Raw genomic sequence first — 19,388 nt, 5'->3', positions numbered from 1 at the left:
TAGTCCAGAATCCTCATTTTGCAGTCCAGGAAACTGAGGCCCAGAGAGAATTTGATTTGCCAAGTTCAAATAGGTATCATTTAACAGTGCTTGGATCTGATCCAGGGATCAGGAAGGACTACATCATGCCCAGCCCTTGCCTTCAGGAGATTTCTTTAAATGGAGTAAATAACAACTCTTCCAGAAAAGTTGTTTAGGTCCATGGAATGTAAATGAGGAGAAGCAAGGTTTTCCTCCCTCCCCCTTCTCAAAATAATCTCCCTTAAACTGTTTTAAACAGGTTCTAAAGAGATGTGCATAAAAATCTGAATTCTAGGGGTCTTTGGAGGCTGTGACCTCCACAATCCTCTCCATTAAGTGTACTTCTGAGGCTGTAACCCAACCCAGGCAATTATTTCTGAGTTGTGAAAGGAATGTTGTCCTACTGTGCCTGATGTAGAAAGAAAGAAAAACTTAAAACGAGGATGGCCTGCTGAGGTAAGTGTCTTCAGGCCCTAGAGTTCTAAGATCCAATAATGTTGTATAAGGATTAAACTTACTGAGAGTTTAATACTATAGAAGTAGTTTTAAAACAAGCAGGTCTTTGGTTCTTGAGGATATCTTAATTTTTTTAAAGGTTTTAAGATCTTAATTCATAAAAAGCAATTATTTTCAATTCTCCTTGGATTCATAAGTGAGATTGTATATCAATTACTCTCTCTTAAAACAAAAGTAAAACTATATGGTTGTATAGACAAAAATCAAATCAATGCTTGTTTATGGGGAAACCATCCTTACAGAAGTATACATATATGTGTGTGTATACATATGTATGTATGTGTCTGTGATTATACACACACACACACACACACACACACACACACACAAGAAATATTCAAAATTTACAGGATGGCAATATGGTGGGAAAAGGATAGAGAGAAGAGCTGTTTTCCATAAAAGGATGATTGCATCTTCAAAGCTAAAAATGACCTTTTGAAAAACACATATTTAGCATGATCTCAATTAGAAAAGCAATGATTCACTGGAAATAGGGAAAAACCTATATTTTTCCAAAATCTACCTATTCACTTTGAGAATATAAATATTATCAGGATTTTTTATAAAATGAAAACCATTGTACTTCTGAAAAATAGTATTGGACTAGAAACATATTATCCACATTGGATATTACATACTTGAAGTGGCAGTTTCACAGACAAAAGTTATTAGGTTATCTTCAATCTTCTCAAAAGATTCAAAGTCATCCACAATAAAAACATGGCGTTCACTTGGTTTGCTGGCAATGTTTGCAAGTTCATTATAATCCACATCCGCTACACCAACTACAAAGACACTGAAACCTGCAGAAAGAACATGTTCATTACATTAGGATTTAGGGGAGTTAGCAATTGCAGTTAGAAGACTTACTGATGAAAAAATACCATCTTTATACTCAATGAACCATGAAATTTGAAATAAACCTCTTTAAAATTACATGTGCAATTTGTATATATTCCTATCATCTAGTTCCCAATATTTCATTCATTAGATTTCCTAATCCTAGAAGCTAGCAATTAACTTAGGAAGTTTTTATTACCAAAAAATGCTTAATATAATACAGATTTTCTTCTGTAAATACACACTGTTGAATATATATGAGGTTTGCAACCATTTTAAGAGTAATTAATATTTTATATAAAATCTAGAGCATATTATGACTCAGAAACCAAGAATCTGTTCTTTTTAAGTCTTAGATTATGTGAAATTAATTTTCCCAACTCTTAGTTTTCCTCAGGCTCAAGAGTAGGATTTGGCTACCTTTGGAATGGAATGAAGTGGAAACACTCCACTTGCTATAAACTTTCTTTTATTTAGGTTAATGCAAAAAAAGAAAAAAGAAAGAAAAAAAGAAATGGCTTTCAAAAAAAAAAAGAATGAATTTCACATCAGGAAACAGCCACATGTGAAAGAGTCAACCAAATAAGTTGTGGAATAATTTATGACTAACAATAAAATTATATTCATCTGAAAGAAATAAAAATGTTTCCAAAGGGTAGTCACCAGCTTCAGTAAATACTAAAAGATAATATGAGAAGGAACCTCACTAATGAAGAAAGTTTGGATTACATTCTTCGGATAGCCTAGGTAATACCTGATCCTGAACCAAATTCTGGCAGAAGTTGTTTGCATGTATAGACGTTAAATTTTAGATGATATATCACTTTTAAGGTTTGCCACACATATACCATGATACAAAAGTCCATTTTACCACAATATTCAGTGTAAATTGAATCTATTAATGGTCTTTCCTAATTTTTTAGCAGAAATCCTAGAACATCTATAACATAGTTTTGCAGCACGAAGCATGAGGGCATTATGACAGGAATGTTCTGGAGAATACATGTGGATGTCCTGCCCCAGTGTTATCTCCCTTGAGACCTCATGGTTATTTCTTGGCAAGTATCTTCCAGTGAATTGTGTCAATTCACTCTGCAGCTGCAGAGAGGTAAGATACATGGTGCATATGTGCTGAGGGCTTCTAAATTCCTCTCCTTGTCAATATTATTTATTTCTGTGAAAGAAAGGTCCTCGCAGGGTGATCAGAACATCCTTTTTTGTGACTTTTCACCCACTTCACAAAAATTGTAGGATTCCTTTTTGATATAGCACTGCATTCAAGGAATGCATTTTGTCATTCATGAATAATGTTGGCAAAAACCATATCAACAATTAAACACTAGCCAAAATGAGTACATGTTCATTCTCCACTAGAGGCTTTTTGTGTGCTGCATGAAGGCATAGAGAGGAGTTTGGACTTGTTCCCAATAGCCATGCCAGTAGAGAACAAACTCTGATAAGCACTAACAAATCAGAAAGCCTTGAGAATGAACCTATAGAAGGATTGTCATCTTAGCTAGAACCAAAATAGCTATTGTGCAAGAGGATGATCACCAGAAAGCTGGTCATTAGATACTGATTTGGACTTGTTCATTTGTTTGTTTTAATTACAATCATTTATGAAATCATTTGCTAAGGCATGGAAGCACCATGAGACCATCAGTAGGGGGATGACCCACATGAACAAAGCACTGAAGTAGCAATAAGTGGGCAAAGTGAAACGTGAAGAATGGAACTATTTTATTGGTCCGGATCCATGATTTCATCAGCATGAGGCACTCAATACAGAAACTTCTTCCACTGAAGCAGATAAAAAATTTCTCTGCTTCACATGTTTCTTAATCTGGGATTCATGAACTTGTTTGTTTTAACATTTTGATAATTGTATTTCAGTATTTGTTTCCTTTGTGCTCCTACATACTTATTGCATTTAAAAACAGCATTCTGAGAAGGGGTTCAAAGACTCCAACAGTCTGCCTAAGGGGTCATGCCATTAAAAAGGGTTATCAACCCCTGTTCTAAAGCTATAATACAGTGACTAGAGAGTCAAGTGGGAGATTAATGGCACTCTTTGTGAAAATAGTTCCCCAAAGGAAATTGAAATTATTTTTAATTTAACATTTCCTTCAGTTATTTAAAAACATTATTCTAAGAACCAGCCAATAAGCTTCACTAGACTGCCAGAGGGGTCCATCACACACAACAAAAAGTTAAGAACCCCTATCTTAGACAGTGTCCTGGAACACTGAGCAGTTAAGTGGTTTGTGCATGGTCACACGGCCAATCAGCACATAAGCCAATTCCTCTTCATTACAGAGTAAGCCTTCTATCCACTACACTGCCTCTCAAAGTAAAAAATATAAGCCAATTCCTCTTCGTTACAGAGTAAGCCTTCTATCCACTACACTGACTCTCAAAGTAAAAAATATAATATAATATGTACATTTAAGTCTTTTTATGATTTTATGCACTTAAATGATTCAAATTTTTTAAAGCATTAAAAGGAGAGAAAATGTAGCAAAGATGATGACATTTACTTACCGGACTGTTGTATGACCAAAGCAGCCTTCTTGACTTCGTCCTGTGACCGACCATCTGTGACTACTACAAGTACCTTAGGGACAGCTTTTCTCATACCACTCTCCCAAGTCAAAACCTTCTCCTTGATAAATGTCAAGGCCTTGCCTGCAAATTTTAACATAAAATAAATATCAATAACCAGATCTTCTCCCCCACTCCTCCTCCCCTCCCCCAAAAAATAGCTATTTAATAATGAGGAAAATATTGAGATGAATGTAAAAAAAGGGGGGGGAGTAATCAATTTGTCATTTTTATTGTATTATCATTACAAAAGTAATGTGGCTTAGCCAGAGGTACCTGTTCTTGTATTTCCACCTCTGTACCGAATATTTTGAAGAGCCCCAAGTGCCTGAGCCTTGTCAGCATAGGTATTCAGTTTGAACTCAGATTTCACCTCATCACTGTACTGGACAAATGAAACCTGAAAGAAAGTATGATTTCACCGTAAGTCTTCCTTTCTTCTTTTTGCATCTTCAAGTAACTCCAGCAATAATTTTTAAAGAGTCAGCATATTCTACCTGGCAGCATACAATAAATGAAATGTCATTTTGCTAGTTGTGCTTTCTAAATTCTATCACTTCTTAAGTCAGAATTGCACAGAAGGCAAGAAGCCCTGGATTGGAGTCCGAAGATCTGGGTTCAAATCTCAGCTCTATCACTATCACCTTGGGCAAGACACTTCACCTCTCTAGGTCTCACTTTCCTCTTTTGTAAAATTGAGGGATTCAAAGCAATGAACCCTAGAGTCTTTTCCATCTCACAGATACTGCCACTTCCAAGGTTCCATCCAGCTCCAAATCTATGGTCCTATTCTGTTCTTCATCAAGTAAAGTTCTTTTCTCTCCAGGCTATACCCTTAATTCTTGACAGGACTTTCTCTTCCATGCCATAGAAATTCCTCCACACTGAAAGTTCTGTCCTCCCCCAGGAGAGTTCTCACATTAGAAGTTCCTGGCAGTCTCTCCCTCTGATTGTCTGGCTCCTCCCAGAACCTCCATTTTAAGAAGAAAGTGGGAACCAGCCTTGTCTTCTTTCTTCTCCAGCCCTCACACTTAACTTTCCATAGGACATTGTCTACCATATCAACTCCATGAATACCTTCATTCCCACAGACCTCTTTTCAGCTCCCTTTCATGTGTTGTCTTTCACCATATAAATGTAAGCTCCCTGAGGGCAGGGACTATCTTTCTTTTTGCTTGCATTTGTATTCCCAGGGCTTAGATTAATACCTGACACTTAATAAATGCTTGTTGACTTGTTGAATACTAATAATAACATCACTAATTCTTCTGACTAATGATGAGGTGGTGCTAACATCTTGCTTCTACATAGTACCCTTCTGTGAGAATATATTCATTCATGTATGAGTGTGTTTATGCATGTGTGTGTGTGTTTGTACATATATATATATATATATATATATATATATATATCTCCCCTCTTTTTAAGTCCATGGAAGTAGATCTTATCAAGTATTGCCCTCCTTCCCTTTATAGATGAAGAACACTAAAATCCTTTGATGTCAAAGGATTTGTACAAAGTCATAACTTAGAAATGATTTTTAATTTTAATTCAAATGTCCTGACTCCAACTCCAGGGGTCAAGCTGCTCAAGTATGTCCCTCCATCTGTAATTCTAAGTGTGGTCAAACTGAACACATTCAATAATTTTTTTCTTACAGGCAAGTATACAACCTTTAAGTAGTCTTATTCTGAAAAGGTTGAATAAATCTGGCCTACAATTAGCACACACAGTTGATTACAACTATCATTATTTCCCACTTCTGAGATTTTGATGTACTTGGTAACATTTGATGGCTTTTGTCCTTCATTTCTCAGAAGACTATATAAGGAGCTGACTGCTATGAAAGAAGGGACTAAGACATGTGTATGTAAGATCAAATCATTATAATTTTTTAGGTAATGGGGATACCATATTTACCTCTTTGTTTATTCTTGGCCAGATGGGAAAATAAGTTAGCTACCTAAGGGATTAAGTAGTAATATGAGCAGAATACCAAAAACCCACTGTGCCATCATGATGAAGCTTCCAGGTTGGCTAAGAGTAAGTATAAGGCTGGAATATTGTTCTAGTTAGCCCAATCCAGACAGCCCAGGAGGGTAAATTCCTAAATTTGTCATTTGTCATGGGAGTGTTCTGAAAGTGAAGCCAACATTTTTGTCTGGGGCCACTATGGAAATGAATATTGTGGCACCAGACTTCCCAGTTTGAAAAGTATCATGGGCCATGCTAGGTCTAAAATGCATTAGTTAAATATGAAGTTAGAAATTGTAGGTGATGATCTGAGACTAAACATACTTTTTATACATACTTCTAAATATCTTGACCTGTTCTATTATTTATGAATTTGCATGTTTTCTTTTCTTTTGTAGACCCAAGAAAACACATTCATGTGGTTTGGAATGTCTGGAGATAGGCAGTAGGGATCAAAGAAGAAACAGACACCAGGCCAGGACAGTTACAGAGGTACCAGCAAGTAAAGGAGGATAGGTAATTAAAGTCCAGGTATGATATATCTCTGAACTAAATAGATTAAACTAGCCCAGGGCCAGAAAGGCTCAGAAGCCTTGGGACCTAGATTAGAAATTCAAAGGTCAGGGAAGTTTAGAAGGTCATCAAAGGTAAAGAGTCTTGGTTCTAATGGCAAGGTCCTCTGGATCTAATATTGAAGGAGGAGCTAATGCCCTAGGAAGTTGATTCAAGTAAGCAAGGCTTAAGGCCTAGGGATGAACCCTTGACATTCTGTCTTCTAAAACATGAACTTGGTTTATTTGTTTATGAAAATATCTGTGGCTTTTGTCAAATGTCCCTATTTTTATAATGACCCTTAGTAACCACAATGAAGAAAAACAGACTGCCAAATTTGAAAGGAAATGAATAGAGAGTGGGGAGGTAGAGAGGGAGGAATGAAGAAAAAAAATGAATTCTTTAAAAATCTTTTTTGCTATGGAGAAAAGGAAATCCATTCTTTTATTATTTCCATAGGATGTAAGAAATTTATACATTTTCATCAAGTTACTTAAATGTAACTATAGAACAGTTTAATTCATGCCTAATGGTTTAATTAATTAATGGTAAATGGTTTAATTAAGGACTTACCAAAGCAAAGTAACTGGAAGTTTTCAATTTAACAAACAAAACAAATACTTCAAGCAAACAATGATTATCCAAAATGAACTCTTGAACCAATTATGACCAAAGATGTTAGTAGAGTTCCAGAGACTCAATCCTTAAACTAAATGGTAGAATAGTAATATTCATGAGAAACCTTTAAATATCTCTAATATGGTAGGACATGTTAGACTTAGGCATTCTAAATAGGAAGTTGAGACTGGGAATGTCAACCATTCTCCAATAAATCCTGTAGACAAACAGAATCATTCAAATTCTGTGTGAGAATAGACCATGGCAGACGACAAAATCAAAACATAGTGTATCTTGGAAAGTTATTTTCTTAAGAGTAAAATATACAGGGTTTTTTTTAAAAAAAGATGACTATGACGTATTAAGGAATGGGAGTTCATTAAAAGAAAATCACATATGTCTGTAGAATTACTTACCTGAATTCCAGCAGGACTGATTTGATCAAAGGCTCCCACAGTATTGAAGATAAATTTTACAACTTTGTTGAAATTATCATCACCAATACTCCAAGAGGCATCAGTCAAGAATACAATATCTGCCTTGGCACCTTTGCACGCTAAAAAAAAAAAACAAAAGCAACCCTCAGATTTGGTGGAGCTTTTCATCCAATTTTTATCCAACATAATGAAAAAATAAATAGTCCACCTTAATTATCTACATGCTGTCATTCATATACTGCCAGATATCTTGCAGGAATTACATATATATGCATATGCATATGTATACATGTATATGTATATATACATACACATATATATGCATATGCATATGTATGCATGTATATGTATATATACATACATATGTGTGTTACATAGCTATCTCCTTCCCCATAAAAGTTCTAAGGCACAAGGAAGGATTCAGATAAGAGGGAGAAAAAAGATGAAGGGAGGTTAAGTGCCTTAAAACTCAGTGCATTTATGCCTAAAGCATCTATAAAATCAAGAATTTTGCAAATACTAATTTGATATTTTCCCTCTTGATTATGCAACTGAATCCAAACAAAGAGTGGAAAAAATGATGTGTTTATTTTTGAATCTCTATATTTAGATGACAGAAAAATTCTCATAAAATAACATCACCAAAAGATTTAAAAATACATAATATTAAATAAGATCTTAAAAGAAGTTTATGTAGGGGGGGAATCTGGCTCATCTTGAAAAAGAAAACCTAAAGTCATTCCATTAAATTCTTAGACAACATAATCCCAGGCTTTGAACATACCTTTAACCCTAAAATAATTTAAAGAAAAGAACAGGACTTCAGTGGTTACCCTTCTCCCAGTAAAACCCCACAACAGTGTTTCATTGTGGATGAAGAAGAGTTCAGGTTGTCAAAGGCTATGCCAGAGAAATATGAGCCCTGGTCAGTCTTGCCAGATTGGAAGAGATTCAAGAAGAGGCCCAATGATGGACTTATCTAGTCGAGTTTGGAGAGGTGCATTACCAAAGTGTCATCCAACAGATGTTGGAATGTTTGGGCCCCAGAATTTGTACAGCCATCCCTTTCTTTCCACCAATAGAAGGAATCTCCACATGGAAAAAATTGCATTATCTCTGAAGTATGGCTGTTTCCCATTGCTATAACATTGCAGGTCCCTCAAAGCTCTATAAGACCACTAACAACCAATCTCCGTGAAATGTTTTCTTTCCATAAATTAAAGCATCATGGAAGATAACAGAGCAGTGGATCTATCAGAATATTGTTTAATGGCTAATTCATTTAAACCTAACTTGATAAAGAACAGAAGGAATTATCTCACTAGAAAGCAATTTTGAAGATTCAATAAATCTTTTCTCCAATTTCAATGAAAGTGACAATTGTGCTTCAATATTTGATAAATGTAAATTATTTTAAGCTTTGTGAAAGTGGACTGAATCCATAATACTTCTCAGATTCAAAGCTAGGGAATTCCAGATGTCAAACATTTGGGATTCAGGTTGTAGCTACAGCTAAAATAAGTTCACAATGCCCATTCATGTCAACACAGTGTTGGAACAATATGCCCCGATGTATCCAAATGAAGGGGGTTTTAAGATGTTTGAAAAGCAACAATGGGAGTTTAGCTATTGTGTCTAAAACATGAACTGAAGCTTAATAATCTATGGTTTATGTCATTTAATGCTTGAATTCACAAAAGACCGGAAATGAGGAATTAGAGAAATTTGATCTCTGCTACAGATAGATACAGGACTATTGATACTAATGATGCTGAAGGTGGTTATGGGATGTCTGGGCTTTGAAGTCAAGAAGGAAGAGATCAAGAAAATGATACCTGACTTTTAAGCCACCCCAGTTTAAGAAGCAAAGTATAAAATCAAGAATTTTGCAAATGATGACTTGACATTTTTTCTCTTGATTACAACTTCTTTTTGAAATCAAAGTTATTTAGCAGATGGAGGAAATTAAGGAAATGTATCCTACTTACCATCCCGAGCTGGTGGGATTGTAGGGGGAGGAGGAGGTGTTGGAGGCTCAGTTGGGGCTTCTGTTGGCTTAACCGCTAAGATGATAATAATAAAAATTAGAACATTATTACCCATGTGATCTGTTTCATTTCATTAAGAAGAAACTCTTTGAGGCACTTTAAGATTCCTAAATTAAAAATTACTTAATAGATGGTAAATGTCTAGTATCACTGCAAAACTTTAGGAATTTGTTTGCTTTTCCTAGTGACATAATTTCACAGATCATATATACAGGATTTCTTTTAATCCAAATTCACTACCTATTTGCTTTCCTCTCTTTCCCCTTAGCAGTTCCTCTCCTACCCCTTAGCAGTGGATCTGGTAGGTAAAACCACATTTAGAGACCATCTGTCAGAATGAATAAAGACAGAAATACACACTACTTCATCACCCCATACAAGGGACACAGTGTCCTATAAAGGACCATGTCCATTCCCTCTACTAATGACACTCTACTCTGTAGCCCTGAGACTAATCAGTAAATCTCCACAGAATAAATATGGGCTCATCTCAAGTGGATTTGCATGATCTTTTGTTTTTTCTTTTCTGTTTTCAGCAGCTTTTCCCAACACTACATGATTTGCAGATGCACAGATACTAGCAGTGCATCTTAAGAGAAGGACTAAGGGAGAGGAAGCACTGGATCTGAGTCCCAGATTTGTTACCTGCTACCTGAGGACCCTTCCCCAATCTGGACCTCAGCTTCCTCTCTAAAAAATGAGATTTGACTAAATAGTTAACTTTTTTTGTATTATAGACCCCTTTGGCAGTCTCATAACACCTATGGAGCTGTCAGAATAATGTTTTGAAGTGCATGAAATAAAATACAAAGGACTGCAATGGAAACTAATTATATTAAAATGTAGCTATCAAAATATTTTAAAAATAAATTCACAGACCCTAGATCAAGAACCACTGGACCAGATGATCTCTAAAGTGCCTTCTAGCTCTGCATTCAGAAACATATGGGAGGCAGCATGGCGGAATAGAGTTAGAGGCCCTGGCTACTAATTCCACCTTGGATGCTTTTAGGTAAGTTACTTTACTCCCTCCCCACCTCCCCCAGGCTTCAGTTTCCTCATCTGTAAAATTATGGGGTTGGCCTCAATGATCTCCAAAATCCCTTCTGTCTCTAGATTCAATGACATTTTAATTTTAAGTTTCATGGTCAGGAAAATGTCCAGCATGGACCAACATGGTCTTATATTCTTTGCCACCATGTTCCTAAGAGCTCATATGCTTACTTGTGTGCTCTTTGACAGAAACTCCAGGTCCCTCAAGATTTGGTGTTTGAACAAAGACAGTGACCCCATAGTCAGTATCTGGTGAAAGGTCCTTGAAACAGTGGCTGGTTTCTGATCCACGGACTGTGATTTCTTGCCCTCTTGTTCCTATATAGGACAACAAAGGAAAAACACTAATGTCTTGAAAAGCTAAATTTAAATGAAAGTACTTTTTTGTATACTTCACATCACAAAACAGTACACTCTTAGGAGAGATTTAGGCTGCAGCTACTACGTAAACTTTTCCACTGGCAAGTTAAAAAACAAAATCCACACTTACCATCTGCTGGATTTAACTTCAGTCTGTAGGAGGTGGCAGCCCGGTGTGCAGCCCATTTAACACAGAAGGTATTCCATCCTACTTGGTAAGTTGTCAGATCAGTCACATTCAAGTACACTAAGAAAATTGGAAGGAATTTCATGAAGAAGAAAACAAAAACAACAAATATGATTACACCAGAACAAAAATTTTTTGATGAACAATTATAAAATTCTCTTAAAGTCAATTAGCATTTATCAAGCACCTACTAAATGCCAGGCACTTTATTAGGTGTGGGGAGAATACAAAGGCAAAAGAGGAACAATCTCTGACCTCTAAAAGTTTACATTCTGTTGGAAAGGTTGTCTAATTGTATTCTGATCATGAATACACAAAGGAACCTAACTTCTACCTCCACTCCACTTTCTAGTGTGACCAACTCTGTAGGCCTTCTCCCACTACCAAGTTGTTATCTCCACAGCAGCCCCTAAGTAATGAAGACACCAATAATTTTTCAGAAAGCTAATGTTCTGTCACTGACTATCAAAGTGCTCAGCAGCAAATACTTCAGCAGGTGCTGGGTCTGAGTTACACTAGCATCTACCACCACAAAGGAATTCTGTGAAAAGTAACTAAAATCAGTAATGTGAGTCAAATCTCACTAAAAATGATGAGAACTACAAAGAGCCAAGAATGTGACTTGACTACCGTTATCTCTCCTTGAAAGAACCATTTTTGCAACACTTCATTATAAAAATTCAAACTATAACATTGAGTGGAAGGTAAAAGGAGCAAAATTCCTGTCAGTCACCCATAAATCTTACACACTCAGTTAAATGGCTATAGTTACATATGGAGATACAGGGTGTCCCAAAAGTGGTAATGCAATTTTAATATTTATTAACTTAAAAGCTTCAATAGCTTTAAGACTGTTGGAACACACTGTATTTGCTTAACCCTACCCAAAAAACATGACTATAGACACAAAATGATTGCCTGGGAAAACTGATAAATGGAAAGAAGAGAATGAATAAGAGGGCAGGAAAATTAGAACAGGTTGACTCCACGTGGTTTAAATATATTTTCCGCTTACAACCATAAAAATATCTTTGACTCACATGTGGTGCCTTGATCAATCAGTGGTATGCTGAGACCAGAATCATACTGAGCATAAACATTCACATCATATGTGGTGCTGGGATTCAGATTGTGCAGAGTGTATGATGTCACTTCCCCAACAAATACTTCCATGGGCTCATTAGAACCTTCAAGGAAGGTCACAAAAGTACATAGTTAATAGATCATCAATAATGTCAAAGTTTTCCTTGGCTTTAACAAAGTCCTTAGTCTACAGATGAATATTTTATAAGGCCACCTTAAAACCATAAATTACACTAGTACTTCAACATAATGACATTGTACATAGAGCAGAATTTGATATAAGGCAATTCTATCCTGGATAGCAGACAAATTAGTCCAGTTACTAAAAACAAAAACTTCCCTTTCTTATCTCTTCCTTCCTCCCCTTCTCCCCATGTACATTCCTATTTCTTTTATTTCCTTTTCCTCATAACTCTCTGATCTCTTTCTGGGTCACATTACCACTGGTGATGTGGTACCAAGCACTTTGATGGAAAGTGTTCCCTCTTTAACTTTGCTCAGTTACATCACACATAGATCCACAAAGGATCTGTGATTTCTATGATTCACTGCAAGGAATAATTAGTGTGGGAACTCTATCCAGGTTGGTGACTGCAACCCATTAATGAATTAGATTGTAAGTCCTAGAAAATTCCCTGAGGCACATAAAGATTGTAACTTGCCCGAATTCTTGTTGTTCAGTCATGACCCAAATTAAGGCTTGCTTGGCAAAGATGCTGGAGTAGTTTGCTATTTCTTCTACAGCCCATTTGACAAATGGGGAAACTGAGGCAAGCACAGTTAAGTAATTTGCCCAGAGTAACGCAGCTAGTAAGAGTCTGAGGCCAGATTTGAACTCAAATCTTCCTGACTCCAGGCCTGGCAGTCTATACACTGCATTACCTTGCTGCCCCACTCTAGTTTACACAGCTAGTAAATGTCAGAGGCAGGTTAGCATAATGCCTAGCACATTTACGTGCTTGACAAAGGCCTGGCAGTTGTTTCTTAACTCCATGACCAACACACTCTCCACTATTCTATATTGACTCAACACAATTTACATGTTTACAAACATATATAAAAGTGTATAAATATAAGAAAGTATTTCCGTAAATCATTTAAACAATTTGACAAAGTGATGACATAAGCAAAGACTGCCAAAAACATTGCAGATATGAATGATCCAGAAATGAACCTTAAGCTGGACGAAGTAATCCTGCCTCTGATACTTCCTTCCTTCCTTCCTTACTTACTTACACATAGTAAAGTTGCTTACTACCTGTGTGACCATGAATATGTATATAACCTTTCTGAGCCTCATCTTCTTCTTCTTCAGAATAAAAAGTGTAGGTTAGATGGACTCTGAGGTCCCTTCTAGTTCTAGATTTTTTTATTTTATGAATGCTTTATATCAGTTAAATAGCACATATGATTACAGTGAAATTACCATCATTACAATACTGTATTTATACTAACGAAATTTCATTCTTGTGCACAACAGGCCAAATTTTCCTCTTGATATATTTAGATGAAAAGAATATCATCTGCACACAGTTACACAAGATAAGACCTTGGACTAGTTTCTTGAAAAGCTTTCTCTAGCAACCTGAACTTTTAAGGCATAAAAAAAAAAGGTCTGCCTGACTCTCTCTATATAATTCATATAAGTAGACATAATGCATTTTTCATGATTATTCTAATATTTTCTTACCTACTGGTTTATATACAATTTTGTAACCAAGAACAGGAGAGGGCGAAGGATCCCAGGAAACCCGGAACCTGGTATACCATTCATCAGTGATATGTATGTTCTGAGGAGGGAGTAGTCCAACTGAAAATAAATAACATATATTATATAATTTATTACAGTATTATTGGCATTTCATTAGCAAATAGTAGTGAAAGTACTGTCCATCTTTCGTACCCATTAAAGGGTATGAATTTAGCAAATTAAGGGGAAAGAACAGATAAAAGAACACAATAATTAATTTTTCAAAATCACAAAGAAATTAATACGGAGCACTGATTTTCAGAGCTTGCTCCCACAGTTAGGCAAGATTCTTAACTGGAGTATCACAGCCACAATTAAATCCTTTTGACTTTTCCCTAACTGATTCTCTATTGCATTCACTACAGAGGAAACTCCAAATTTTCTCTCTTCTCCTCAAGCCTTCCAAACTATTATCTCTCCATCTCCCTCTCAGAAAACAATCTCTTCATACCTTACTGTGAAAACAGAAGCCATTCTCCATCTTCTCCCCTATTCTGCATTTTAAAATCCCCTTCCCTATTCTTTTCTCTTCCTTTAGTCTCTGCTGAAGAAGTAGCCTTTCTCACCAAGGTCAACCTTTCTAACTGTACCCTTGATCACATTGCTGTCTTATCTTCAGTCTCTCCCTATTTATTAGCTTCTCCCCTGTTGCCTAGAAACATGTCCAACTCTTCTCCAGTCTTTAAAATTTTGTTTTCTTAACCTTCATTTTACCCTATCAGCCCCTCAAGCCATCACCTTACAGCTCTCTCTCTCTTCCACAAACCCCCAAAAAAGAAAAAAAAAAGAGGAGATGGGGCAGAGGGGAAAAGCTAGCTGACCATGTTATCTCCACATCCTCTCCTCTCTCTCTCTCTCTCACTTCTCAGTCTCTTGTAATCCGACTTCTGACTTCATCACTCATCAGAAACCACTCTTTCCAAAGTTATCAACAATCTAATTGCCAAATCTCTCAATTATCCTCCTTCTTGACTTCTCTGCACCATTTAACTATGGATTGCACTCTCATCTTGGATACTGCCTCCTCTCTGCTTGTATATTTATAACATTTCTTTCTCTTGGTTCTCCTCCTACCTGTCTGGCCACTCCCAGGCTCTGTCCTGGCTGCCGCCACCACCACCACCACCACCACCCCCTTCTCTCTCTGTAATATCATTAAGTCCCAAAGGTTTAATTATCATCTCTACAGATGACTTAAGATCTATATATCTAGCACTAGTCTCACTCCAGAAAGCCAATTCAGCACAGGAGATAAAACTTTTCCCACAAATACCACATATGTATGGTTTTTCACCTGTATGTTTTCGAGAGTGAGTTATGAGGGAACTAGACACTGCAAGTGCTTTCCCACATGTATCTCACACATAAGGCTTTTCTCCGGTTTGCCAACGAACGTGGTAAGTCAACGTACTGGCCTGAGCAAATCTCTGTCCACACCTGTCACACACATATGGCTTTTCTCCACTATGCTTCCTAGCATGAATCTTGAGATTGCTAGAAGTTGCAAATTGTAAATTGCACACATCACACTTATAAGGCTCCTTATAGGACATTCAAACTGGATGTCCTATATGCATGTAGAACTTAACATATCTAAAACAGAACTCTTTATCCTTTTCCCCCAAACCTTCCCATTTTCTTAATTCTTCTGTAAAGTGCACAGCCCTTCTGCCAGTAACTGAGGTTCACAACCTCATCTTCAGTTCTTCATTCTCTCTCACTCTTCACCCTCTTTTCAATAAGTGGTCAACTCTTTTTAAATCTACCTCTCGAATATCGCCCATAATCATGGCCTTCTCTCCACTCAAATGGTGATCACCTTAGTTCAGGCCCGTATTACGTCTCATTTAGACTACTAGCACAACAGACTTCTAATAGAGTTCCCTAAACCAAGTCATTTCTGTATTCAATCCACCCTTCATACAAGTACCAAAGTGATATCCCTAAAGCAGATCTCTGATCATATCATTCCCCTGTTCAATACGGTCCAAATGCTACTTATTGACACTAAGATAAAAAACATTTTCTGTTTGGCACTTAGAGTCCTTCACATTTTGCCTCCAATTCACCTCTTTTGGCTTATTAATTAATTAGTTAATTAATTAATTAAGATTACTCTTTATGCTCTTTATGCACTTCACATTCTCCCCAGATTAGCCTATTTGTTGCTCCATGCACATGGCATCCACCTGTCATGACCATGTTTTTGCATAGGTTATCCTCATTCCATGAAATACATTATCTCTTCCCTTCTACCTCTTGAAATCCCTAATTTCCTTCAAAATTCAGTTTAAATGCCACCTCCTACTCCATATTTATTTTGTACATATTATGCTTATATTCAAATGTGTACAAGTTGTACTCCAGATAGAATGCAAGTTCCTTGAGGGTAGAAACTGTTAAAACAACTTTTTTTTTAAATCTCCAGTGTTTTAGCAAAATGCCCAGTACATAGAAGCTGCTTAATAAAAGCTTGTTGATTTGTTGATTTCTACAATTGAAATTTTATGGCAAAGAATCATAAGAAGGAATCTTAAAAGTCATTTATGAAATTAAATACATTCTAGAATTGTTAACAATAGGGAGACTTTAGAGGTTATCTCATAGAATCAGGAGATCCTAGAATTGGAAGGAGTATTACAGGCCATTTAATCCAACTGATCATCACCAGGAATCTCCTTTCAACACCCCCTACACATGATAATCAAGCCTCCACCTGAAAATGTCTCCTGATGGGGAATTCACTATTTAATGAAGCAGCCTTCCACCTTTAGACAGATCTAATTAGTGGTTAGAAAAGTAGTCCCTATATAACACCAAAATCTGCCTCTTCACAGTTTCCACACATTGCTCCTAATTCTGTCTTTTATGTCCAATTAAAGCAAATCTAATCTGTCTTTCAAATACTTAAAAACAGCTATCAAGTCCTTTCCAGACAAAGTCTTCTCTTTTCCAGGTCCCTTCTTGGAAAATAGGCCCAACAGAACCAGGAACAACAGGGAAATCTACAAAGATGCAGATTGAGATAGATGTAATGAAAAGCTTACTAACAATTAGACCTATCCAAAAATGGAAGGGCCTACATCTGGAGATAATGGGTTCTCCTGGACTGGAGATCTCCAAACAGATGCTGGGTGACCACTTCTCAAGTATATTATAGTAAGGATTCTTGTTTAGGTACTAATTGGACTAGATTTCCCTTCTACCTCCAAAGTCTATGATTCTATAACCAAAGACTGAATCTTTGTAACCCTAACAAGAGCCAAGACATTCTGGCAAAGCAGATTTTTTTGTATTTGATCTTCCCATGGGTATGGATCTAATTTCAGATCGTTCCAGCTCCAGGACATGTCCGAGTAAGACATCAAAGAACACCATCTGTCTGGGATTCAACTCCAAACAAAGATGGTAACTGAGGCCCCTTCAGTTTCTATATTTAAGGGAAAATGGTACTTGCAATGGTGCTTTCACTTAAGACAATATTTCTCACCTCTTAACTGTTTTCCCTATTTGCCTTAACTGTCTATTCCCATTTGCTTCACCAAAATTTATCTATCCCATAAGTTTTGCCTCCTAAAAGAAGATTTCTCTGGTAATCTCAATCAACAGTGACCTTTTTTTCCTCTAAAGTTGTATCACACTTCCTGTCTGTATTATTCACTAGGGACTTATCACACACTCACTTGTTGTGTCAGATATGCCTTTAATGTCCATATGTCATCTTCTCAATTATATTATAACCTTCTTTAGGACACAAACTATGTCTTATTTATTTATATATCCTCCTTGATGCTATGCATGATTTCTGGCACATAACAGACAGGCATTTAATAAAAAGTGCTGACTGAAAAGAATTGGCCCCACCACTACCATCCCATATAAGGAAAAGGAAAAAAAAAAGATTACTCGCAATATCAGAGAAATATGGATCCCATTTTATTTTTCTAATGTACATATTTGCAATTTTGATAGTGATATGTATCTAAAACATCAATATGATATGTAGCCAGAGCTACTTCCCTTGTGGCAAGCCCCTGATACCTCTCATATTACAGATGATAAACCAAATGCTCAGAGGTACTATGATTTACCCAAGGTCATACATCAAAATCAAGAATCTTCAGACTCACCAACCTGTGCTCATTTTACTACACACACTATTATATCACTAGTCTGCCCTCATGCTTATAGAAGGTCTACCCCTAAATTCTTATTCCATGAAATGCCATTTTAATGGCATTTCAACTAGTGGCACTAAGTTACTATGCTTGGTATGATATGTGGGAGGGCAGGAAACAGAGCTGAGTGATCAATACAATTTTTCCCAAAAAAATAGAATGGATTAACTCTTAATATATAAAGAATATAACCTTTGATTGTTTTCATTGTATTGGTGGAAATTCAAAGCTCTGAAACATTCCATTCTCCCTAAGCAGTAATATACAAACACTAAAACATCTAGAAATCAAAGATGCCAAGAGAAAAATGGATTTTTTTAAAATCCTCCTCCATATAGAATAAAATGTAATGCTCATTTTACTTTTCACTATAACTTGTAGATAAGACTTACAAATTCACATATTTCTGGAATTACTGGGATGGATGGCATTTCTATTTAGACCTTTCTTTTCAGAACAGACAACTGGTATTCTTCCAACAACAAGAACTTATTGAGCACCTACTCTGTGCCAGGCATAGTACTAGACACTGGGAATACAAAGACAAAAACAGAAACAGTGCCTAACTTCAATGAGCTTAATATTCCATCAGATTTACATTCTATTCCATTTAAATCAAAACAAATCCTACTCTTCACCAATATCATTTAGAAAAATTAACAGGATTTGGGGAAGCATGAACCGCATGTCATTGAAGCCATGTCACTTTACCTGTTCTTACAGAATACAAAGGAATAAAAAGATAGGAACTTCTAGTTACACACATCTAAGTTGAATCCCACCCAACTCCAATTTTGTATTCAATGCCATAAGAGTTTTTAGCTATAGATTCATTTTAAGGTTAGTGGACTTAATGACAGTGGTACTAAAGAAAGATAGAATTATGAGACAAAGGACCATTTTTATTCATTTCTATATGCCCAAATATTTGAGGCTTCATTAAATTGATAAGTGGTAATTAAATTAACTGAACTAATCAACTAATTAGATATTCAGACAACGATGTCACAACAGTATTATGAGTAAATTACATTGTTCTTGCACACAAGAAATGAAACCAACAAAACCAAGGTAAAAGTATGCAAATTTCTATAGATTTTCATGAAGACTGTTGAGAAACCCTTTTCTCTACCATTAAATGAGTAATCTGACTTTTTTAATCAATTAAGG

At 36.2% G+C, this 19,388-nt stretch overlaps 1 protein-coding gene across 4 annotated transcripts in view; it reads right to left on the bottom strand.

Moving 5' to 3' along the window:
- Positions 1–19,388, bottom strand: part of COL12A1 (collagen type XII alpha 1 chain) — a 143,558-nt gene that overhangs the window by 32,938 nt on the left and 91,232 nt on the right. For all 4 annotated transcript variants that reach the window (XM_021000135.1, XM_021000134.1, XM_078155281.1 and 1 more), the window contains 9 exons: positions 13,981–14,100; positions 12,248–12,394; positions 11,151–11,267; positions 10,832–10,978; positions 9,548–9,622; positions 7,539–7,678; positions 4,255–4,378; positions 3,919–4,062; positions 1,176–1,340 (listed from right to left, as the gene is read on the bottom strand). In XM_021000135.1, coding sequence (XP_020855794.1) covers positions 1,176–1,340; positions 3,919–4,062; positions 4,255–4,378; positions 7,539–7,678; positions 9,548–9,622; positions 10,832–10,978; positions 11,151–11,267; positions 12,248–12,394; positions 13,981–14,100 — 1,179 coding nt within the window. The remainder of the gene's footprint in view (positions 1–1,175; positions 1,341–3,918; positions 4,063–4,254; positions 4,379–7,538; positions 7,679–9,547; positions 9,623–10,831; positions 10,979–11,150; positions 11,268–12,247; positions 12,395–13,980; positions 14,101–19,388) is intronic.

Source organism: Phascolarctos cinereus, unplaced genomic scaffold (assembly GCF_003287225.1).
Source record: "Phascolarctos cinereus isolate Bilbo 61053 unplaced genomic scaffold, phaCin_HiC Scaffold_5;HRSCAF=322, whole genome shotgun sequence".
Taxonomy (NCBI): Eukaryota; Metazoa; Chordata; class Mammalia; order Diprotodontia; family Phascolarctidae; genus Phascolarctos; species Phascolarctos cinereus.
The sequence above is the reverse complement of the archived record's forward strand: the minus strand, read 5'-3'. Positions and strand labels throughout refer to the sequence as shown.